At 31.7% G+C, this 25,505-nt stretch overlaps 2 protein-coding genes across 2 annotated transcripts; both read right to left on the minus strand.

Annotated features, from left to right (window-relative positions):
* Window positions 1-197: 197 nt before the first annotated feature.
* Window positions 198-11,505, minus strand: LOC145313197 (serine/threonine-protein kinase PLK1-like). Its single transcript, XM_080152489.1, has 7 exons — window positions 11,449-11,505; window positions 3,786-4,027; window positions 2,521-2,680; window positions 2,266-2,387; window positions 1,997-2,110; window positions 1,270-1,419; window positions 198-918 (listed from the first exon to the last, which is right to left on the minus strand). Exons 2-7 carry the CDS (start codon window positions 4,020-4,022, stop codon window positions 874-876), a joined length of 828 nt encoding a protein of 275 aa, XP_080008615.1. The 5' UTR covers window positions 4,023-4,027; window positions 11,449-11,505; the 3' UTR covers window positions 198-873.
* A 335-nt stretch (window positions 11,506-11,840) lies between these two features.
* LOC145313207 (serine/threonine-protein kinase PLK1-like) lies at window positions 11,841-25,307 on the minus strand. The gene is made up of 7 exons (XM_080152500.1): window positions 25,259-25,307; window positions 16,683-16,936; window positions 14,153-14,312; window positions 13,898-14,019; window positions 13,629-13,742; window positions 12,902-13,051; window positions 11,841-12,564 (listed from the first exon to the last, which is right to left on the minus strand). Exons 2-7 carry the CDS (start codon window positions 16,929-16,931, stop codon window positions 12,520-12,522), a joined length of 840 nt encoding a protein of 279 aa, XP_080008626.1. The 5' UTR covers window positions 16,932-16,936; window positions 25,259-25,307; the 3' UTR covers window positions 11,841-12,519.
* Between the last annotated feature and the right edge of the window lie 198 nt (window positions 25,308-25,505).

Raw genomic sequence — 25,505 nt, forward strand, 5'->3', positions numbered from 1 at the left:
TATCAAGTTTAAAGTTTAATTTAAGAAACTGCTCTATAGTTAAATAACCGGTATCTATATTTTTTGGGCTTCGCTACTTAAGGAGGTTATCATCCTTGTTTATAAATTCTTCATAAAACTTTTACACCTATCGGTAAGGTCAATTTTCGGTTACAGTTGAATTAAAAAACTATTACAAAATAAATAACATACTAGTCGAGTCAAAATGTATTTAATATAAGATTGCATAAATTACATAGTACAAAAAGAATTTTTTATATTTATATTACTGTCAATTTAGTATCAAAATATAATTTTTAACAGTCTTAAGTGAATTTAAGGTACAGTGTAATTTAATAAAAATATGCCATTTTAAGTGTATTTCATAAAACAAAAATTAAAAATCACAAATCCAAAGAATTTAAGCGTATTCAAATTTATCAGTTTTCGCTAGGTATAATATCTAGCCTTTTATTAGGTACTTTTATAAGCGTAATATAATAGAATAATAAGGTACAGTAGTGTACAGTATAACACAGAATGGAAGAATTTACGGTTTAAATTATTCTTTCATAGAGAAGTTTTGATCAAAGTAGTTCAGTTCAACAAAGATATGAATTACTGTGAAATTCCTATTTGAGATCATAAGAAAGCTGTAAGTAATCACAAATAAGTACTAAAAATGTTCGATGTTTTAATAACAAAGAAATTGTACAAGTAGTAAAAATTTGCTTTTCAAGCTAGTTACCTTCAAAGATATAAACTAACTTTAAAAACCATTAAATCAGGAGTTACAATTGCCTAGAATGCAAGAATCTGGCAATACATACAGAAACATAGAAAAATTACAGAAATGAAGTGCAGATGTGTGTGTGGATGATATGATGAATTAAACTATTTCTTCTTTGCTGCAGATTTGCACTTCAACATCGTGTCAATCTAAATTATAGAAATTATTTTAGCAATTTATTGTAATACTTATATAAAAGTAATAGGATGGCTGAACCGTTTTAATTCTCCTATACACTGTATTGTATACAGTGTAGCCAATCCTTAGTCTATATGGAAGAATTGCCAAGAACAAAAATACCTAACCCAATTTTATTTATTCACTTACAAAATGTTGATCCTCTTCCTTGTACTCAAGTAACAGGATCACAAAAAAACTGATTGGACTGTTGATCAGCAAAAGTATAGAAGTAACATAAAGACATACTCTTACTTAAGATAGCTGTATTGGTAAAAAGATCTCAAGGTATAGGTCAATTGAGAGAAGAAAAAACAGTTTACCTGTTCGTAGGCATATGTGAGCCTAGACAACAAATCAACAGTGCAGCCATACTTAGAGATGAGATCAAATCTAAATGTTCTACTCTTCTTGTCCTTGTCAATATAGGTGACAGCACCCAATAGAGGACACAGGATAATCTTCGTGTAATCCTAAACAAAAAGCTTCAATGGTTATGTGTTAAAAATTATGACCTGGCATAAATTATGAAGTGTTGATTTTGTAAGATAGGTTAAATTTAGAATAGAAAAATTTGTTTCCTTCGGCCTCTCAATTAAATTAAAATTTCCTCGGAAACCTGTCTATAACAAGATACGATAAATAACTATTATCGTATTCATTCGAATCCGGTGGATAGGAACCGGTTCTCAGCCATACGAAAAAAATATGTCTAGCATCGTATTATATCCATTTTCTACGAATATAAAAATGTACTATCATAAGATTAAAACCAGTTTTTTTAGACAGTGCCTTCAGCACCTCGGGGCTAAAAATAAACTGGTTTTAATCTTATGATTGTACACTCTATATCCGCGGAAAGATGTTTATGATAAGATGCGATTGGTCATCCGAATAATGTGCCTCAAAGAACGCACCTTATTAACATACCCAGTTCTTAATACTTCAAAGTCTTAAAATTTATAATAAAAAAAATCAACCCATTGATACAACCTTCTTTATTTGTCAAGACTCATTTTAGCCATGCAATGAAAGAAAAGCTGAACTTACCTTGAAAAAGTTGATCTGTATGGTACCATTGCTGAGATGCATAACCACAGCCCTGGAGGTTCTAAACCAGGTCTTCAGACAAGGAATACGGGCATTAACATATTCATTTTGAACCTAAACATTAGAACAGAAATATAAAAATACAAAACAATATTTATTAAGAATTAAATAAGTAGAAGATTATTTAGTTAAATCTCCACAAGTTGAAAGCCCAAACTTACTAATACATCATAAACCAGGAACTAATATAATTTAAAAAATCCACTTACCGACATATCAGCACCAGCCTTCAGCAAATGTTCGTTCATGTAATCCTTGAAATAATTCAAGAGCTTCACTTTCTTCTCGATGGCTTCAGGGTATTCTGTCAAAGTATAGTAGTGCTCGCCACCTTAAAAATAATTTTTAAAGAATAAGAAAAAAAAACAAAAGCTATTAAATTGGATTAGAAATTGGTAGGTTTGGTACCTAACAAGTTTACGGAGCTTTCAATGCAAGAGTAAAAAAATAAATTTTGATTATACCTTTATAATCAATATAATGAATATTGTGTCCATCAGCCAAAAGAACTATCTTAGTGACATCATTGAAGACAACACCCTTGCTGTCATCGTTGAGACTGTATCCAAATCCGTACTTATCGCTGTAATCCACCCATCTTGACACCCATACAATAGGTTGAGACTAAAATAAAATAAAAAAATCAGTCACATACACGTTTGTATAAATACCCTTAAGGGGGGGGTTTAATGCAACCATCTCGTAATCAATGATTAAACTGTTTTTAACCTATTTTTGAATGGGGGGTCAAAAATATACTAAGACACCTATAGAATCAGACTGCAGAGCCCAAATTTGAATTAAGTCCCCAATAAACTTTTTTAGGGGGATTTAAAAATTAATTTTTAGTGTTGCTGTAGTCATTTTGACCGGAGCAAAAGCTCTTTTTTTACTTCGGGTAATATTGTGGCTTACAGAACATTTTTATATGATTCACTTTATATTGATACAATAAAAAAAGAGTGTTTTCACAAAGTGACTTATTTCCAATGTAGTTAAATAATTTTTATTTAATTAAAATGAAAAGAATGAAAACCATACACATAAAAGATACATACTTTTTAAAATTATTTTAAAAAATAAGTTTGAATAATCTTATTTTATATCACATTTGTATATGTGACAAAAATAAATTTGTTGTATTGCATAAACATTTGTTGTCATTTAACCCTTTAAAGCCATTTTTTATGTTATATTAAATTAAATGATTAAATAAGTGATAGAACACAAACATGCTAATGTTAATTCATTGATATATTATAAAGAATTAACTTTTTGGTGAATTTTTATAGTAAAATCATAAGGCCTAATTTTACTCTATACCAGAATACAATATTTATGAAGCAAAACACTCTAAAAGCTATGAATTTTAGCCAAATAAAAAAAGACCTTTTGCTCTGGTCAAAATGACCACGGCAACAGTAAAAATTAATATTTAAATCCCCCCAAAAAAGTTTATTGGGGACTTAATTCAAATTTAGGCTCTGCAGTCTGATTCTACTGGTGTCATAGTATATATTTTTTATATACGTTTTAAAAATAGGTTAAACAGTTTAAATGGCATTTAGAATTCGAATTTTGATCTGAAATTTTGCATGAATAATCCTTGGTAAGTCTATTTTCCCTAAATCTAACAAAAAGCTATTATGTATTCCCTTATCTAACCATTCGAGCTTTGAGTCCGACATAATACAGGGTAAATTATAGAGTACACAATATGCTGACAAACCTTTGGATCTTCTGCCTCTTCCTCCTGAATGAGCGGCCTCTCATTTGGTTTGCTACCCAACAGATTATGCAACATCTTGTACAGGTCTCCAAGATGACAATCACCGGTGTCTGAAGACTTGAGAGTATCACGCTTCTGAGGAACTGAAGGAGGCGGAGCTCTGACGGAGCTGGAAGCCCGATGATGATGATGATGATGATGATGGGGAACTGAAGGTGGTGCCAACTGGTTGCCCATGTCATCTGCATTTATACAGGGTGTTTCAAGAGAAATGTCTTTTTAAAAAACTTAATTATGCATAGAAAATAAAAGAATTATATGAAATGCTTTATATATTTAGAAAACCTGTTCTGGTCCATTTATGTTTTGAATATTTAAAACGATTATTTCAACAAAATATGCCGTAAAAACCAGTTTTTCCAAAGTCCTTATTTTGAAGATTTTTTGGTTAAAAGGTTGAGGAAAAAATATACACATTTTTAAAATTCAAATTGCGCGGCTTGTATTAATGGTAGAAAAATGTTATGCATACTGTTAGAATCGTCATTAACTTTATTTTTGGAAATATAAGTACTATTTTTGTGCTATTTGAAGTTTAGGAGCTACGTTGAAAAATATGAGAAAAAGTATGAAAGTTTAAATTGAGTTGGATCATTTTACCATTTAGCCCCTATACTATATATACATAGCACAAGAATGGTCCTCATATTTCCAAAAACTTGAGCTTATGACAATTCTAACGGTATGCATAACATTTTTCTACTATTAACCCATTAGTGCCGAGCGCCACTTTTATGGGCCGACCGAGCTGAAAATCTTAGGTAAGCTTTATAATGGTCAAAACAGAATTCCAAATTTTTTGTTATGCTCTAGTGGCGTTCACAGGAAGTTGCAAAAAAAACCCGGTTCGGCATGGCCATAAATGCCCAACAGGCATTTAGACCCGTTTTTGGCAGTTTCCCTCAGTATTAATACCTGGTTTTGTAGTAAAAACCCGGTTTTTTCGACAAAAAAATGAAAAATGTAATTTTTGAACGTCCAAAGTGAGATGAACAGTTTCTAATACTACCATACGATCCGTAATTGAAAACTACATAACCTCATGTAATCTATAGAGCTACAAGTAATATACGAAACGATTTATATCACATTTAGTGTTTTGGCTATAGGTACCACCCTTTTCGGTTAAAAAAGCCTGTTTGTCGAAGTATTAAAACACACACACTACAAAAAAAGAACATATAAAAATTGGGTGATACATATCAGAAAAAGAGCATAAAAAAATTGGAGGACACATATATAGATTACTAGGGTATACTTATTAGGGTGGCTCAAGAATAATAAATCATAAACAAATATTTAATGGTTGAAAAGTTAAAACCAGGTAATAAAACCAAAGCCGAGCCAGGTTTTAAAACTGTCGGGCATTTATGGCCATGCCGAACCGGGTCATAATAGGGCGTAAAAAAACGATAAAAATATCATATAAAAAATAATAATTTGAATAAAACGAATTCACAAATAGATGTACTTGTCAATAAACTTTAGATTTCACGAAAAAAAATCAGCAACTTTACTATAAAAACAAAAAAGTTAGAAGGGGTATTTTGAATCCACCAAAATTTTCGTAGTTTTCAAATTTTGTTGAGCTATACCAGCAAACGGAAGTAAGCAAAACTGCCTGCTCCAGGGGAAAATGAAAACCAGGGTAGTAGAGGTGGGATTCATACTGAGAATGATGCAATTATGAAGCTGGAAACCAGTTATTTTTGTGATTTTCTGGAACAAGGCTTTAAAACCCGGTTCGGCACTAATGGGTTAATACAAGCTGTGCAATTCGAATTTTAAAAATGTGTGCATTTTTTCCAAAACCTTTAAATCCATAAATCTTCAAAAATAAGGCCTTTGGAAAAACCGGTTTTTACGGCATATTTTGTTGAAATAATCGTTATTAAATATTTAAAACATAAATGGATTAGAACAGGTTTTCTAAATATATAAAGCATTTCATATAATTCTTTTATTTTCTATGCATAATCAAGCTTTTAAAAAAGACATTTCTCTTGAAACACCCTGTATCATTTGTATTTCATGCATATTATCCTTTCCAGATGAGGTTTTAGTTTTGGTCTTATAAAATTTATGTTTGTATTTCAGTATGATAGCAATGCTTGATAAGAATGGCGGAAAAGTATGGTGTCGTTAATACATGGTTAGATAACTAGGCTAATTCCCAAAATAACCGTTTTTACCCAATAAACAGAAACATGACTGATTAGTGTTAGTAACAAGAGATCTAGATGGTCAAACTGGCCCCATAATCCGTCAAACTTGGAAGAAATCCTAGCAAACCATTTTTCAAACAAGGATGACAACATCCATAAGTAGCGAAGCTCATAAATTATGAATGGATATCTGGAAAAAATATACTATAGAGCAATGTCATACAATAATCATTAAACTTGATAAAATAGAGAAATCACGCAACCTTAAAAATCTAGAAATCGATCTAGCAATGCAATTAATAAACAAATCGTAATGAAACTTATTGAAAATATGTAGAATGTAAAATAAATTAATCCCTGAAAATTTCAGCCCATCTTGAAAAGGAGTTGCGAAAATTCAAGAAAACTTTAAAATCTAGGAATCAATCTAGCACTCCAAATAACTGACAGATGGACAAAACAATGTACAGATTATATGGGCATATAGCATACTAATCTTCACGAAAAATTTCAGCTGTCGATCTTGAATAAGAGCCAAGAAAATCACAATTTCCCCAATTCATTAATTATGGACATTTGGAATTATAGAGTAGCTACTAATAAATGTATACACATAGGCCAGATATCTATCTTAACACATCAAAAGACATATCATACTACGTTCAGAACGAAATGGAATTTTTGTAATCAAGTTTACTTTATTTAATTTACTCCTTTCAAGATAGACAGATGAAATTTTCACGGATTAAAGAAGTTAAACTCCACAAATTTTCTATTTAGTTGAAATAGTATCATCAAGATTTGTCTAATAATTGTGGTGCTAGATACATAGATTCCTGGGTTTTTTAAGTTTTCGAAATTATCAAGTTTAAATTTTTTTTATGACACTCGTCTATATTTAAGTTTCTTCAGTTATCCATTCACTGCGTGGCCACTGGCCATAACCAAAAAAATACTGATACTGAACAAAAAAAATGAAATACTGAATCCTAAAATAAGAAAAAATACTGAAATACTGAACAAAAAAATACAAATACTGAATATTTTTAAAATATGATTCCTCATTGCAAAATTTTAAATCTATCATAGCCTTATAACTAGGAGGATATTTTAAAGATCTTTTAGTTTTATCTCTTAGATTTTCTTGTGCCAATTAAGCAGAAAATGAGATAGAATCAACCTGGAGACCTGCAGTACCTGAACCTAGAGTCCGATTTCAAAATTGTCATCAAATTAGTTCATACCATCCATAAAATAGCAACTTTTGTAAAATAACTTAAATAGTAAAAATTTCCAGTTTTTACCTGTCAAGGATCTACCTGGAGGCCTGCAGTACCTGAACCTGAAGCCCAATTTAAAAAATTTCTTTTAATTAGTTCTTACCATCCATAAAGTAGAAACTTTTAATAAATAAATTTTCTTGTAACTCGAAGTTTTATTTTTACCTGTCCAGAATCAACCTGGAGGCCTGCAGTACCTAAAATGGAGCCAGATTTCAAAATTTTCTTCAAATTAGTGTACACCATCCATAAAATATCAACTTTTGTTAGATACGTTTTATTCTAACTTTAATGGTAAAATTTAAGTTTCACCATGGTTTTCTATTAACAAAACTTGAAATGTTACGCATTTTTAACGAATTATCACCAATTGTTTTATTGATTTTAAAAATTCAAAGGGGGGAGGCGCGCGGATGTGCCACTTTTGGAAACCAAAAGTAAAACGTGCATGATCTCATTCCATTAAAGAGTTACAGCTCTAAAATTAGGCACAGCAGTTGCTTTTTAGGAGAACAATATGGAACTGTGAAGTAACGGCGGCGGAATCACCGCTCCCACCTAAAACCGCTGTTTCCTGCCGAAATTTTGTTTGCTTTTTTTCGCCAAATTAGACAGTTCTCAATCATCTGAGATTAAATATTTTCTCTCATAATTTTTATAAATTCGGCGGGAGCGGCGGTTCCGCCGCCGTTTCTTCACAGTTCCATATTGTTCTCCACAAAAGAAACTGCTGTGCCGAATTTTAGAGCTGTAACTCTTTTATGGGCTGAGATCATGCCCGTTTTACTTTTGGTTTCAAAAAGTGGCACATCCGCCCCCCCTCTTAAATAACACGCCAAAACATAATCAAATGCTGTAAATTACGGAAGTACAGTGATAAAACTGTTTACAACATTACACACAGTACGTATGAAGGTGCTTTGACTTTTGTGTCAGAACCTAAATTGGGACATCTTTTCTTGTCATGATTATGCGGTAACTCCTAGTGGATGAAAATTGAACTTGAAATTTTTAAATCTAATTTTCTCAAAAACGGCTGCATTTTAAATTTTATTGAAAAGTTAAACAAGTTACCTAACCTAGAGTAATGAAATGCAATAAGTCCCAATTTAGGTTCTGCCACAAAAGTCAAAGCACCTTCAAACGCACTGTGTACAAGGTACCATCCCTTTTTATTAGATAACATTTTTCAGTGAAAAAGTTTAATTTTATGCAAGGTTTCGGAGCCGGGAGCAGCAACATTTTTGGTGGAGTCGGAGCCGTATTTTTTGTTAAAAACGGCTCCGGCTCCAGACTAACTAAAAATTATTTTTAAAAGTAATATTACAATCTGGCAACGGTCTATTTCCATATAATAAACTGAAAAACTATCGTTACTTAACAAATAGACACACATCCTTCTACTTTTATATAGCTTTGATCAAATAAAAGCAAAATATTTTATATTATTTATTTTATTTTATCAAATTCAATAATGAATAAAAATGATATATTAATTTTAAGGTAGGAGCCGGATTTCCATATACGGCTCCGCGAAGCCGCATCAAAATTATACGGCTCCGACACCCTGCTCTTATTTCATAACAGTTTGAACTCAATAAAACAATTGATGATATTTCGTCCAAAAATGCTTAACATTTCAAAGTTATTTTCATATAAAACCTTGCTGAAAACATTACCCTAGTATATTCAACAAAAAAAAACATTTAGAATCAATGCTGGAAGGTGCTTAGAACAGGGTGGCCACAGACTTTTTTTTCAAAATAGCATAAAATAGTATGCAGAAAAAAAGTGAATAGTATGCAATAGTATGTACAAATTCCATAAAATAGTATGAAATAGCATGCATTTAAAACAAAATAGTATTAAATAGCATGCATTTTAAACACAATAATGTGCATTTAAAATCAACTTAATGACTTAAAATGCAGGCAGGGGAGGAAGGGGGGTCTTCAGGTGTTGATTCTTGCATAAACTATAGCTCATGCCTCAGACAGCTTTAGTCCAAAAAAAAAATGCTCTGATGATCGAATGGTTAAAGAGATACCTAACTATGGTTAGGTTAATCTTAAGGTCTTTTTGAGCCACGGAGGGCTAGGAGGGAGGGGGCATCAAATTGACTTCTAGGCTAAAAGTTGGTTGATAAAGTTGGTAAATTAAGGGATTCCAGATCATTTTTAGGGTTTTAAAAAGCCCTAAAAGGCTGGAGGCATAGGGGGGGGGGGGGTCAGGGGGAATGACTTCTAAACTTAAAAGTTATTTTATACACATTGTTTAAGTTAAAAAATATCTGCACGGTTCAAATGTGATCCAAGAGAAAAAAAGGTTTGGTCAATTTTTAGGGTTTCATAAAGTCCCAGAGTGCTAGGGGGATTGTGGCTAAGGTGTTGCTTCTTCCTAAAATTATAACTCATGCCTCTGATAACTTAAATTGAAAAAAATATGCTTTTATGATTAAATGGTTAGGGATAATTAAGGTCAGGTTCATTTTGGGGTCTTATTGAGCCCCGGAGGGCTAGGGGGGAGAATGACTTTTAAACTAAAAGTTGGTCTGCACTAATAAAAGCTTAAGTCCAAAATATCTGCACGGTTTATTAAGTGGTTTTAGAGAAAACTGAGGTTGCTTGAGTTGCTTCTTGCTTAAACTATACCTCTGATAGCTTAAGTCCAAAAAAATCTGCTCTCATGATCAAATGGTTTATGAGATAGTTAAGGTTAGGTTCATTTAAAGGCTTTTTTTTAACCCCCGCGGGGCTAGGGGGAGTGGAAGTGGGGTGACATCTAACTAAATGTTAATTTACCCATAAAAGCTTAAGTCCAAAAAATCTGCAAGGTTCATAAATTTGGTTCCTGAGAACCCCCCCCCCCCTTGATCTAACAGGCAACTAGTGACTTAAATAATGGGTTTGGGTATGACACTTAAGTGAGAATAAGATTTTAAAAATATCTTATTCCTAGCGGGCACAGGATGCCAGCAAACCTGGCAGGATCATTCAGGTAAAGAGTAAAAATATTTGAGTTTAAGAAAGCATTTTATGTTACCAAAATACTAAAATATATATATATATGTATAATTAGGCAACAATTTAAGGTTCCAGGTTTGATCCTGCACGTCCTGATCCTCCAGGTTTCCAGAATGTTTAAAAGGATCCTTTGACCGAAATTTTTGACTTTTAATTTTAAACTTAATCTTTTCCAACATGTCCACATGAGGTAGGTATTAAAATTTCATAAATATCCACCGTCGTTTTCCTGCCGAGCCCCGGCTGGCAGCTGCTAAGTACAGCTTCCGCTGCTGAAATTTATGTCTTGAGACTCCTAACATAAAATTTACACACACAAAAGCATTTTCTGAAAAAATTGGTCTTCTAGCTTCAAAATTACAGCCGTTTAAAATTGTTATGTGAAAAAGGACCTAAAAACAGAGGATTTATATTAGTTTAGAGATCATAAACCTCAGTTACCTATAGGATCATTTAATTATAAAAGTATTTAATTATTAAAATTTAAAAGAAGATATCTTTACATTGAATGTGGAAATACCAATAACTTTCAAAAAAGGTACAACAATCTGAAGAACTACTTTCTTCTGGAAACATTTCTAAAAAAGTTGAAAACAAAGTAGCGAGTTTGCCGTATTTTCACAGTAGCATTTGATAACTTATTTTAGGTTAGGTAAGTGATAATGATTGCCCCTAAGTGTTAGAGCCCCCCGCAGGGGCTACAAATAGGATAAAAGATACTGTGAAAATGCGATAAAACCCGATACTTCGCTTTCTTTTCATGATCTAAAAAAATCAGTTAATTTTAATTACCTAAAAATTGAAGATTTATCTCACATATAAATAAATTGTGGCAAATAGTAGGTATGCAGTTTTTGGAAAATAGTGGAAATAGTATGCAGTTTTGGACAAAAGTGGAAATAGCATAATTTTTTGGAATAGTATGCATAGCATGCAAAAATAGTGGAAATAGCAGGTTTGTGGCCAGCCTGTTAGAATCACTTGCTCTCATTCGTGGATAGTCAAAAAGTAAAATATTTTTACTTCTCCAGGATCTACCTGGAGGGCTGCAGTACCTGGACTCTGATCCAAAATTTTCAAATCAGTTCATACCATCAAAGTAGTAACTTTTGTTCTAACTTTATTTGTTTTTTACCTGTCCAGAATCCACCTGGAAGCCAAATCAAAATTAGACAAAATATCTGAAAAAAATACTGTTAAACATAAAAGAAAGTAAAGTAAGGCGCGAAGCGCAGAAAAAATTTGACATCAACTACTTGAAAAGCCATCTTATTTAAGCAAAATTTCCAAATACTGAACGTTCAGTATTTACTTAAAATACGGAATCCCAAATTTACAAATACTGAACATTTTCAATATACTGAAAAATGAAGCCACGCTGCATTCATATTTTATGGGCTTCGCTACTTATGGAGGTTATCATCATTGTTTATAAATTCTCGTCATAAAACTTTTACACCTATCGGTAAGGTCAATTTTCGGTTACAGTTGAATTAAAAAACTATTACAAAATAAATAACATACTAGTAGAGTCAAAATGTATTTAATATAAGATTGCATAAATTACATAGTACAAAAAAGAATTTTTTTATATTTTTATTACTGTCAATTTAGTATCAAAATATAATTTTCTAACAGTCTTAATGAATTTAAGGTACAGTGTAATCCAATAAAAATATGCCCTTTAAAGTGTATTTTATAAAACAAAAATTAAAAATCACAAATCCAAAGAATTTAAGCGTATTCAAATTTATCAGTTTTCGCTAGGTATAATATCTAGCCTTTTATTAGGTACTTTTATAAGCGTAATATAATAGAATAATAAGGTACAGTAGTGTACAGTATAACACAGAATGGAAGAATTTACGGTTTAAATTATTCTTTCATAGAGAAGTTTTGATCAAAATAGTTCAGTTCAACAAAGATATGAATTACTGTGAAATTCCTATTTGAGATCATAAGAAAGCTGTAAGTAATCACAAATAAGAACTAAAAATGCTCGATGTTTTAATAACAAAGATTTTGTACAAGTAGTAAAATTTTGCTTTTCAAGCTAGTTACCTTCAAAGATATAAACTAACTTTAAAAACTAATAAATCAGGAGTTACAATTGCCCAGAATGCAAGAATCTGACAATACATACAGAAAAATAGAAAATTACAGAAATGAAGTGCAGATGTGTGTGTGGATGATATGATGAGTTGGACTATTTCTTCTTTGCTGCAGATTTGCACTTCAACATCGTGTCAATCTAAATTATAGAAATTATTTTAGCAATCTATAGTAATCCTTATATAAAAGTAACAGGATGGCTGAACCGTTTTAATTCTCCTATACAGTGTAGCCAATCCTTAGTCTATATGGAAGAATTGCCAAGAACAAAAATACCTAACCCAATTTTATTTATTCACTTACAAAATGTTGATCCTCTTCCTTGTACTCAAGTAACAGGATCACAAGAAAACTGATTGGACTGTTGATCAGCAAAAGTATAGAAGTAACATAAAGACATACTCTTACTTAAGATAGCTGTATTGGTAAAAAGATCTCAAGGTATAGGTCAATTGAGAGAAGAAAAAACAGTTTACCTGTTCGTAGGCATATGTGAGCCTAGACAACAAATCAACAGTGCAGCCATACTTAGAGATGAGATCAAATCTAAATGTTCTACTCTTCTTGTCCTTGTCAATATAGGTGACAGCACCCAATAGAGGACACAGGATAATCTTCGTGTAATCCTAAACAAAAAGCTTCAATGGTTATGTGTTAAAAATTATGACCTGGCATAAATTATGAAGTGTTGATTTTGTAAGATAGGTTAAATTTAGAATAGAAAAATTTGTTTCCCTCGGCCTCTCAATTAAATTAAAATTTCCTCGGAAACCTGTCTATAACAAGATACGATAAATAACTATTATCGTATTCATTCGAATCCGGTGGATAGGAACCGGTTCTCAGCCATACGAAAAAAATATGTCTAGCATCGTATTATATCCATTTTCTACGAATATAAAACTGTACTATCATAAGATTAAAACCAGTTTTTTTAGACAGTGCCTTCAGCACCTCGGGGCTAAAAATAAACTGGTTTTAATCTTATGATTGTACACTATATATCCGCGGAAAGCTGTTTATGATAAGATGCGATTGGTCATCCGAATAATGTGCCTCAAAGAACGCACCTTATTAACATACCCAGTTCTTAATACTTCAAAGTCTTAAAATTTATAATAAAAAAAATCAACCCATTGATACAACCTTCTTTATTTGTCAAGACTCATTTTAGCCATGCAATGAAAGAAAAGCTGAACTTACCTTGAAAAAGTTGATCTGTATGGTACCATTGCTGAGATGCATAACCACAGCCCTGGAGGTTCTAAACCAGGTCTTCAGACAAGGAATACGGGCATTAACATCTTCATTTTGAACCTAAACATTAGAACAGAAATAGAAAAATACAAAACAATATTTATTAAGAATTAAATAAGTAGAAGATTATTTAGTTAAATCTCCACAAGTTGAAAGAACAAACTTACTAATACATCATAAACCAGGAACTAATATAATTTAAAAAATCCACTTACCGACTTATCAGCACCAGCCTTCAGCAAATGTTCGTTCATGTAATCCTTGAAATAATTCAAGAGCTTCACTTTCTTCTCGATGGCTTCAGGGTATTCTGTCAAAGTATAGTAGTGCTCGCCACCTTAAAAATAATTTTTAAAGAATAAGAAAAAAAAACAAAAGCTATTAAATTGGATTAGAAATTGGTAGGTTTGGTACCTAACAAGTTTACGGAGCTTTCAATGCAAGAGTAAAAAAATAAATTTTGATTATACCTTTATAATCAATATAATGAATATTGTGTCCATCAGCCAAAAGAACTAGCTTAGTGACATCATTGAAGACAACACCCTTGCTGTCATCGTTGAGACTGTATCCAAATCCGTACTTGTCGCTGTAATCCACCCATCTTGACACCCATACAATAGGTTGAGACTAAAATAAAATAAAAAAATCAGTCACATACACGTTTGTATAAATTCCCTTAAGGGGGGGGTTTAATGCAACCATCTCGTAATCAATGATTAAACTGTTTTTAACCTATTTTTGAATGGGGGGTCAAAAATATACTAAGACACCTATAGAATCAGACTGCAGAGCCCAAATTTGAATTAAGTCCCCAATAAACTTTTTTTGGGGGATTTAAAAATTAATTTTTAGTGTTGCTGTAGTCATTTTGACCGGAGCAAAAGCTCTTTTTTTACTTCGGGTAATATTGTGGCTTACAGAACATTTTTATATAATTCACTTTATATTGATACAATAAAAAAACGTTACTCTGTTCATTGGGAATAATTTTTTTCCCAAAACAATTAATTTTATTGAAAAATCTAACATTTACAATAAAACAAATAATTCTGAAGTCTAACCAATAAGAAGTATTGTTTTATTTCAATTCTTTACAATTCAAAAAAAAGAGTGTTTTCACAAAGTGACTTATTTCCAATGTAGTTAAATAATTTTTATTTAATTAAAATGAAAAGAATGAAAACCATACACATAAAAGATACATTCTTTTTAAAATTATTTTAAAAAATAAGTTTGAATAATCTTATTTTATATCACATTTGTATATGTGACAAAAATAAATTTGTTGTATTGCATAAACATTTGTTGTCATTTAACCCTTTAAAGCCATTTTTTATGTTATATTAAATTAAATGATTAAATAAGTGATAGAACACAAACATGTTAATGTTAATTCATTGATATATTATAAAGAATTAACTTTTTGGTGAATTTTTATAGTAAAATCATAAGGCCTAATTTTACTCTATACCAGAATACAATATTTATGAAGCAAAACACTCTAAAAGCTACGAATTTTAGCCAAATAAAAAAAGACCTTTTGCTCTGGTCAAAATGACCACGGCAACAGTAAAAATTAATATTTAAATCCCCCCAAAAAAGTTTATTGGGGACTTAATTCAAATTTAGGCTCTGCAGTCTGATTCTACTGGTGTCATAGTATATATTTTTTATATACAGGGTGAGTCAGAAAAAACTGAGTTTTTCGATTTTCAGAAACAACCAAAAGGAATACAGAAAAAATAATTATATATCCTTGTTCTCTGTACAAAAGCACATCAAACTTGTAAAAGGTGTTTTTCATTATCTCTAAAAATGCGGCCTCTATGATAGGTGTATGGTGTCAAAAAATGCCTTGTGTGAAAAATGTTGATCAAGAAAAATTAAAATAACTCATCTATTTTGTATAAAAAAATCTTAAAATTTCAATATTTATTTAGAAAAAGGTCTAAGAAAAGTACTTTAATGAGTTTTAAAGGTGAAATGCTTTTTGGCGCCTCACAAAAGCATTTTTAGAATACTGCAATTTGTCATTTTTTCATATTTCTTGATTGTGATGCATGTGGTTTAAAAGAATCTTCTATAATAATGTAGCTTATAGTAAAAAGAAAAAAAAACCTTTTTATTTGACAAAAAAATCTCTTAAGATAAAAAAGTTATCAAGGTTTGAATTTTTGAAATGAAAATGCCTTTTAGAAACCCTACCCTATTTAAATGAAGTTATTATGATGGATTATAACACACAACTATAATTTGTCAAAAGGGGGCGGAGATTTTGGAGATTAAATCCAGTCTTGCACCAAATATAGAGGAAATTCAGGGGGAGGGGGTAGGAATTTAGGTAACAAGATGAAATATTTCGGGTCATATGCTGGTTTTCCGGTCATGGAGCATTAACTCTTAACAATAGATTACAACAAAACGTTTGATTCATAATGTGATAATTTAATTTAAATAAATTGTATTTTTAAGATGTTAAATATTTACAATATGTTGAATACAAATTTTAATAATCAAAAAATATGTTTGTTTATCTTTTTAGAATGGTAGACATTTTTTATTATTCATAAATCTACCTAAAAAGTACAAAATAATGGCCGAAAAAGTCATCACACACACTTTTTGAAAACTTTATGCTCTAAAAGTCGCCGTTGTTTTCAGAGATATTCAAAAACACCTTTTCTAAGTTTAATGTATATTTTTATAGAGAACAAGAACCTATAATTGTTTTTTCCATATTCCTACTTGTTGTATCAGAAAATCGGAAAACTCAGTTTTTTCTGACTCACCCTGTACGTTTTAAAAATAGGTTAAAAACAGTTAAAATGGCATTTAGAATTCGAATTTTGATCTGAAATTTTGCATGAATAATCCTTGGTAAGTCTATTTTCCCTAAATCTAACAAAAAGCTATTATGTATTCCCTTATCTAACCATTCGAGCTATGAGTCCGACATAATACAGGGTAAATTATAGAGTACACAATATGCTGACAAACCTTTGGATCTTCTGCCTCTTCCTCCTGAATGAGCGGCCTCTCATTTGGTTTGCTACCCAACAGATTATGCAACATCTTGTACAGGTCTCCAAGATGACAATCACCGGTGTCTGAAGACTTGAGAGTATCACGCTTCTGAGGAACTGAAGGAGGCGGAGCTCTGACGGAGCTGGAAGCCCGATGATGATGATGATGATGATGATGATGATGATGATGGGGAACTGAAGGTGGTGCCAACTGGTTGCCCATGTCATCTGCATTTATACAGGGTGTTTCAAGAGAAATGTCTTTTTTAAAAACTTAATTATGCATAGAAAATAAAAGAATTATATGAAATGCTTTATATATTTAGAAAACCTGTTCTGGTCCATTTATGTTTTGAATATTTAAAATGATTATTTCAACAAAATATGCCGTAAAAACCAGTTTTTCCAAAGGCCTTATTTTGAAGATTTTTTGGTTAAAAGGTTGAGGGAAAAATATACACATTTTTAAAATTTAAATTGCGCGGCTTGTATTAATGGTAGAAAAATGTTATGCATACTGTTAGAATCGTCATTAACTCTATTTTTGGAAATATAAGTACTATTTTTGTGCTATTTGAAGTTTAGGAGCTACGTTGAAAAATATGAGAAAAAGTATGAAAAGTTTAAATTGAGTTGGATCATTTTACCATTTAGCCCCTATACTATACATAGCACAAGAATGGTCCTCATATTTCCAAAAACTTGAGCTTATGACGATTCTAACGGTATGCATAACATTTTTCTACTATTAACCCATTAGTGCCGGCGCCACTTTTATGGGCCGATCGAGCTGAAAATCTCAGGTAAGCTTTATAATGGTCAAAACGGAATTCCAATTTTTTTGTTATGCTCTAGTGGCTTTCACAGGAAAGTTGCAAAAAAAAACCGGTTCCGCATGGCCATAAATGCCCAACAGGCATTTGGACCCGTTTTGGGCGGTTTCCCTCAGTATTAATACCCGGTTTTGTAGTAAAAACCCGGTTTTTTCGACAAAAAAATGAAAAATATAATTTTTGAACGTCCAAAGTGAGATGAACAGTTTCTAATACTACGATACGATCCGTAATTGAAAACTACATAACCTCATGTAATCTATAGAGCTACAAGTAATATACGAAACGATTTATATCACATTTAGTGTTTTGGCTATAGGTACCACCCTTTTCGGTTAAAAAAGCCCGTTTGTCGAAGTATTAAAACACACACACTACAAAAAAAGAACATAAAAATTGGGTGATACATATCAGAAAAAGAGCATACAAAAATTGGAGGACACATATATAGATTACTAGGGTATACTTATTAGGGTGGCTCAAGAATAATAAATCATATTTAATGGTTGAAAAGTTAAAACCGGGTAATAAAACCAAAGCCGAGCCAGGTTTTAAAACTGTCGGGCATTTATGGCCATGCCGAACCGGGTCATAATAGGGCGTAAAAAAAACGATAAAAATATCATATAAAAAATAATAATTTGAATAAAACGAATTCACAAATAGATGTACTTGTCAATAAACTTTAGATTTCACGAAAAAATCAGCGACTTTACTATAAAAACAAAAAAGTTAGAAGGGGTATTTTGAATCCACCAAAATTTTCGTAGTTTTCAAATTTTGTTGAGCTATACCGGCAAACGGAAGTAAGCAAAACTGCCTGCTCCAGGGGGAAATGAAAACCAGGGTAGTAGAGGTGGGATTCATACTGAGAATGATGCAATTATGAAGCTGGAAACCGGTTATTTTTGTGATTTTCTGGAACCGGGCTTTAAAACCCGGTTCGGCACTAATGGGTTAATACAAGCTGTGCAATTCGAATTTTAAAAATGTGTGCATTTTTTCCAAAACCTTTAAATCCATAAATCTTCAAAAATAAGGCCTTTGGAAAAACCGGTTTTTACGGCATATTTTGTTGAAATAATCGTTATTAAATATTTAAAACATAAATGGATAAGAACAGGTTTTCTAAATATATAAAGCATTTCATATAATTCTTTTATTTTCTATGCATAATTAAGCTTTTAAAAAAGACATTTCTCTTGAAACACCCTGAATCATTTGTATTTCATGCATATTATCCTTTCCAGATGAGGTTTTAGTTTTGGTCTTATAAAATTTATGTTTGTATTTCAGTATGATAGCAATGCTTGATAAGAATGGCGGAAAAGTATGGTGTCGTTAATACATGGTTAGATAACTAGGCTAATTCCCAAAATAACCGTTTTTACCCAATAAACAGAAACATGACTGATTAGTGTTAGTAACAAGAGATCTAGATGGTCAAACTGGCCCCATAATCCGTCAAACTTGGAAGAAATCCTAGCAAACCATTTTTCAAACAAGGATGACAACATCCATAAGTAGCGAAGCTCATAAATTATGAATGGATATCTGGAAAAAATGTACTATAGAGCAATGTCATACAATAATCATTAAACTTGATAAAATAGAGAAATCACGCAACCTTAAAAATCTAGAAATCGATCTAGCAATGCAATTAATAAACAAATCGTAATGAAACTTATTGAAAATATGTAGAATGTAAAATAAATTAATCCCTGAAAATTTCAGCCCATCTTGAAAAGGAGTTGCGAAAATTCAAGAAAACTTTAAAATCTAGGAATCAATCTAGCACTCCAAATAACTGACAGATGGACAAAACAATGTACAGATTATATGGGCATATAGCATACTAATCTTCACGAAAAATTTCAGCTGTCGATCTTGAATAAGAGCCAAGAAAATCACAATTTCCCCAATTCATTAATTATGGACATTTGGAATTATAGAGTAGCTACTAATAAATGTATACACATAGGCCAGATATCTATCTTAACACATCAAAAGACATATCATACTACGTTCAGAACGAAATGGAATTTTTGTAATCAAGTTTACTCCACAAATTTTCTATTTAGTTGAAATAGTATCATCAAGATTTGTCTAATAATTGTGGTGCTAGATACATAGATTCCTGGGTTTTTTAAGTTTTCGAAATTATCAAGTTTAAATTTTTTTTATGACACTCGTCTATATTTAAGTTTCTTCAGTTATCCATTCACTGCGTGGCCATAACCAAAAAAATACTGATACTGAACAAAAAAAATGAAATACTGAATCCTAAAATAAGAAAAAATACTGAAATACTGAACAAAAAAATACAAATACTGAATATTTTTAAAATATAATTCCTCATTGCAAAATTTTAAATCTATCATAGCCTTATAACTAGGAGGATATTTTAAAGATCTTTTAGTTTTATCTCTTAGATTTTCTTGTGCCAATTAAGCAGAAAATGAGATAGAATCAACCTGGAGACCTGCAGTACCTGAACCTAGAGTCCGATTTCAAAATTGTCATCAAATTAGTTCATACCATCCATAAAATAGCAACTTTTGTAAAATAAGTTTTGTTCTAACTTAAATAGTAAAAATTTCCAGTTTTTACCTGTCAAGGATCTACCTGGAGGCCTGCAGTACCTGAACCTGAAGCCCAATTAAAAAAATTTCTTTTAATTAGGTAGTTCTTACCATCCATAAAGTAGAAACTTTTAATAAATAAATTTTCTTGTAACTCGAAGTTTTATTTTTACCTGTCCAGAATCAACCTGGAGGCCTGCAGTACCTAAAATGGAGCCAGATTTCAAAATTTTCTTCAAATTAGTGTACACCATCCATAAAATATCAACTTTTGTTAGATACATTTTATTCTAACTTTAATGGTAAAATTTAAGTTTCACCATGGTTTTCTATTAAACTGTTTTTAACCTATTTTTAAAACGTATATAAAAAATATACTATGACACCAGTAGAATCAGACTGCAGAGCCTAAATTTGAATAAAATCCCCAATAAACTTTTTTGGGGGGATTTAAATATTAATTTTTACTGTTGCCGTGATCATTTTGACCAAAGCAAAAGGTTTTTTTTTATTTGGGTAAAATTCATAGCTTTTAGAGTGTTTTGCTTCATAAATATTGTATTCCGGTATAGAGTAAAATTAGGCCTTATGATTTTACTATAAAAATTCACTAAAAAGTTAATTCTTTATAATATATCAACGAATTAACATTAACATGTTTGTGTTCTCTCACTTATTTTAAAAACATAAAAATGGCTGTAAAGGGTTAAATGACAACAAATGTTTATGCAATACAACAAATTTATTTTTGTCACATATACAAATGCGTTATAAAATAAGATTATTCAAACTTATTTTTTAAAATAATTTTAAAAAGAATGTATCTTTCATGTGTATGGTTTTCATTCTTTTCATTTTAATTAAATAAAAATTATTTAACTACATTGGAAATAAGTCACTTTGTGAAAACACTCTTTTTTTGAATTGTTAGGAATTGAAATAAAACAAGTCTTCTTATTGGTTAGATTTCAGAATTATTTGTTTTATTGTAAATGTTAGATTTTTCAATGAAATTAATTGTTTTGGAAAAAAAATTATTTCCAATGAACAGAGTAATGTTTTTTTTATTGTATCAATATAAAGTGAATTATATAAAAATGTTCTGTAAGCCACAAAATTACCCGAAGTAAAAAAAGAGCTTTTGCTCCGGTCATTATGATTACAGCAACACTAAAAATTAATTTTTAAATCCCCCAAAAAAAGTTTATTGGGGACTTAATTCAAATTTGGGCTCTGCAGTCTGATTCTATAGGTGTTCTTGTATATTTTTGACCCCCATTCAAAAATAGGTTAAAAACAGTTTAACAAAACTTGAAATGTTACGCATTTTTAACGAATTATCACCAATTGTTTTATTGATTTTAAAATTTCAAAGGGGGGAGGCGCGCAGATGTGCCACTTTTAGAAACCAAAAGTAAAACGTGCATGATCATATTCCATTAAAGAGTTACAGCTCTAAAATTAGGCACAGCAGTTGCTTTTGAGGAGAACAATATGGAACTGTGAAGTAACGGCGGCGGAATCACCGCTCCCACCTAAAACCGCTGTTTCCTGCCGTAATTTTGTTTGCTTTTTTTCGCCAAATTAGACAGTTCTCAATCATCTGAGATTAAATATTTTCTCTCATAATTTTTATAAATTCGGCGGGAGCGGCGGTTCCGCCGCCGTTTCTTCACAGTTCCATATTGTTCTCCACAAAAGAAACTGCTGTGCCGAATTTTAGAGCTGTAACTCTTTTATGGGCTGAGATCATGCCCGTTTTACTTTTGGTTTCAAAAAGTGGCACATCCGCCCCCCCTCTTAAATAACACGCCAAAACATAATCAAATGCTGTAAATTACGGAAGTACAGTGATAAAACTGTTTACAACATTACACACAGTGCGTATGAAGGTGCTTTGACTTTTGTGTCAGAACCTAAATTGGGACATCTTTTCTTGTCATGATTATGCGGCAACTCCTAGTGGATGAAAATTGAACTTGAAATTTTTAAATCTAATTTTCTCAAAAACGGCTGCATTTTAGATTTTATTGAAAAGTTAAACAAGTTACCTAACCTAGAGTAATGAAATGCAATAAGTCCCAATTTAGGTTCTGCCACAAAAGTCAAAGCACCTTCAAACGCACTGTGTACAAGGTACCATCCTTTTTTATTAGATAACATTTTTCAGTGAAAAAGTTTAATTTTATGCAAGGTTTCGGAGCCGGGAGCAGCAACATTTTTGGTGGAGTCGGAGCCGTATTTTTCGTTAAAAACGGCTCCGGCTCCAGACTAACTAAAATTTTTTTTAAAAAGTAATATTACAATCTGGCAACGGTCTATTTCCATATAATAAACTGAAAAACTATCGTTACTTAACAAATAGACACACATCCTTCTACTTTTATATAGCTTTGATCAAATAAAAGCAAAATATTTTATATTATTTATTTTATTTTATCAAATTCAATAATGAATAAAAATGATATATTAATTTTAAGGTAGGAGCCGGATTTCCATATACGGCTCCGCGAAGCCGCATCAAAATTATACGGCTCCGATACCCTGCTTTTATTTCATAACAGTTTGAACTCAATAAAACAATTGATGATATTTCGTCCAAAAATGCTTAACATTTCAAAGTTATTTTCATATAAAACCTTGCTGAAAACATTACCCTAGTATATTCAACAAAAAAAAACATTTAGAATCAATGCTGGAAGGTGCTTAGAACAGGGTGGCCACAGACTTTTTTTCAAAATAGCATAAAATAGTATGCAGAAAAAAAGTGAATAGTATGCAATAGTATGTACAAATTCCATAAAATAGTATGAAATAGCATGCATTTAAAACAAAATAGTATTAAATAGCATGCATTTTAAACACAATAATGTGCATTTAAAATCAACTTAATGACTTAAAATGCAGGCAGGGGAGGAAGAAGGGTCTTCAGGTGTTGATTCTTGCATAAACTATAGCTCATGCCTCAGACAGCTTTAGTCCAAAAAAAAAATGCTCTGATGATCGAATGGTTAAAGAGATACCTAACTATGGTTAGGTTAATCTTAAGGTCTTTTTGAGCCACGGAGGGCTAGGAGGGAGGGGGCATCAAATTGACTTCTAGGCTAAAAGTTGGTTGATAAAGTTGGTAAATTAAGGGATTCCAGATCATTTTTAGGGTTTTAAAAAGCCCTAAAAGGCTGGAGGCATAGGGGGGGGGGGGGGTCAGGGGGAATGACTTCTAAACTTAAAAGTTATTTTATACACATTGTTTAAGTTAAAAAATATCTGCACGGTTCAAATGTGATCCAAGAGAAAAAAAGGTTTGGTCAATTTTTAGGGTTTCATAAAGTCCCAGAGTGCTAGGGGGATTGTGGCTAAGGTGTTGCTTCTTCCTAAAATTATAACTCATGCCTCTGATAACTTAAATTGAAAAAATATGCTTTAATGATTAAATGGTTAGGGATAATTAAGGTCAGGTTCATTTTGGGGTCTTATTGAGCCCCGGAGGGCTAGGGGGGAGAATGACTTTTAAACTAAAAGTTGGTCTGCACTAATAAAAGCTTAAGTCCAAAATATCTGCACGGTTTATTAAGTGGTTTTAGAGAAAACTGAGGTTGCTTGAGTTGCTTCTTGCTTAAACTATACCTCTGATAGCTTAAGTCCAAAAAAATCTGCTCTCATGATCAAATGGTTTATGAGATAGTTAAGGTTAGGTTCATTTAAAGGCTTTTTTTTAACCCCCGCGGGGCTAGGGGGAGTGGAAGTGGGGTGACATCTAACTAAATGTTAATTTACCCATAAAAGCTTAAGTCCAAAAAATCTGCAAGGTTCATAAATTTGGTTCCTGAGAACCCCCCCCCCTTGATCTAACAGGCAACTAGTGACTTAAATAATGGGTTTGGGTATGACACTTAAGTGAGAATAAGATTTTAAAAATATCTTATTCCTAGCGGGCACAGGATGCCAGCAAACCTGGCAGGATCATTCAGGTAAAGAGTAAAAATATTTGAGTTTAAGAAAGCATTTTATGTTACCAAAATACTAAAATATCATATATATATATGTATAATTAGGCAACAATTTAAGGTTCCAGGTTTGATCCTGCACGTCCTGATCCTCCAGGTTTCCAGAATGTTTAAAAGGATCCTTTGACCGAAATTTTTGACTTTTAATTTTAAACTTAATCTTTTCCAACATGTCCACATGAGGTAGGTATTAAAATTTCATAAATATCCACCGTCGTTTTCCTGCCGAGCCCCGGCTGGCAGCTGCTAAGTACAGCTTCCGCTGCTGAAATTTATGTCTTGAGACTCCTAACATAAAATTTACACACACAAAAGCATTTTCTGAAAAAATTGGTCTTCTAGCTTCAAAATTACAGCCGTTTAAAATTGTTATGTGAAAAAGGACCTAAAAACAGAGGATTTATATTAGTTTAGAGATCATAAACCTCAGTTACCTATAGGATCATTTAATTATAAAAGTATTTAATTATTAAAATTTTAAAGAAGATATCTTTACATTGAATGTGGAAATACCAATAACTTTCAAAAAAGGTACAACAATCTGAAGAACTACTTTCTTCTGGAAACATTTCTAAAAAAGTTGAAAACAAAGTAGCGAGTTTGCCGTATTTTCACAGTAGCATTTGATAACTTATTTTAGGTTAGGTAAGTGATAATGATTGCCCCTAAGTGTTAGAGCCCCCCGCAGGGGCTACAAATAGGATAAAAGATACTGTGAAAATGCGATAAAACCCGATACTTCGCTTTCTTTTCATGATCTAAAAAAATCAGTTCGTTTTAATTACCTAAAAATTGAAGATTTATCTCGCATATAAATTAATTGTGGCAAATAGTAGGTATGCAGTTTTTGGAAAATAGTGGAAATAGTATGCAGTTTTGGACAAAAGTGGAAATAGCATAATTTTTTGGAATAGTATGCATAGCATGCAAAAATAGTGGAAATAGCAGGTTTGTGGCCAGCCTGTTAGAATCACTTGCTCTCATTCGTGGATAGTCAAAAAGTAAAATATTTTTACTTCTCCAGGATCTACCTGGAGGGCTGCAGTACCTGGACTCTGATCCAAAATTTTCAAATCAGTTCATACCATCAAAGTAGTAACTTTTGTTCTAACTTTATTTGTTTTTTACCTGTCCAGAATCCACCTGGAAGCAAAATCAAAATTAGACAAAATATCTGAAAAAAAATACTGTTAAACATAAAAGAAAGTAAAGTAAGGCGCGAAGCGCAGAAAAAATTTGACATCAACTACTTGAAAAACAATCTTATTTAAGCAAAATTTCCAAATACTGAACGTTCAGTATTTACTTACTGAACATTTTCAATATACTGAAAAATGAGGCCACGCTGCATTCATATTTTTTGGGCTTCGCTACT

The sequence above is a fragment of the Acartia tonsa genome, chromosome 3 (genome assembly GCF_053477335.1).
Source record: "Acartia tonsa isolate MP-2025a chromosome 3, ASM5347733v1, whole genome shotgun sequence".
NCBI classification, from domain to species: Eukaryota; Metazoa; Arthropoda; class Copepoda; order Calanoida; family Acartiidae; genus Acartia; species Acartia tonsa.

Coding starts and splice junctions, on each gene's coding strand:
- LOC145313207 (XM_080152500.1), bottom strand. CDS start 16,931: ATGGGCAACCAGTTGGCACCACCTTCAGTTCCCCATCATCATCATCAT. Junction 13,743..13,897: donor AGGCTGGTGCTGATAAGTCG/GTAAGTGGATTT, acceptor TCTAATGTTTAG/GTTCAAAATGAAGATGTTAA. Junction 12,565..12,901: donor TCACATATGCCTACGAACAG/GTAAACTGTTTT, acceptor TCTATAATTTAG/ATTGACACGATGTTGAAGTG.
- LOC145313197 (XM_080152489.1), bottom strand. CDS start 4,022: ATGGGCAACCAGTTGGCACCACCTTCAGTTCCCCATCATCATCATCAT. Junction 2,388..2,520: donor TCATTATATTGATTATAAAG/GTATAATCAAAA, acceptor ATTATTTTTAAG/GTGGCGAGCACTACTATACT. Junction 1,420..1,996: donor TACAGATCAACTTTTTCAAG/GTAAGTTCAGCT, acceptor CTTTTTGTTTAG/GATTACACGAAGATTATCCT.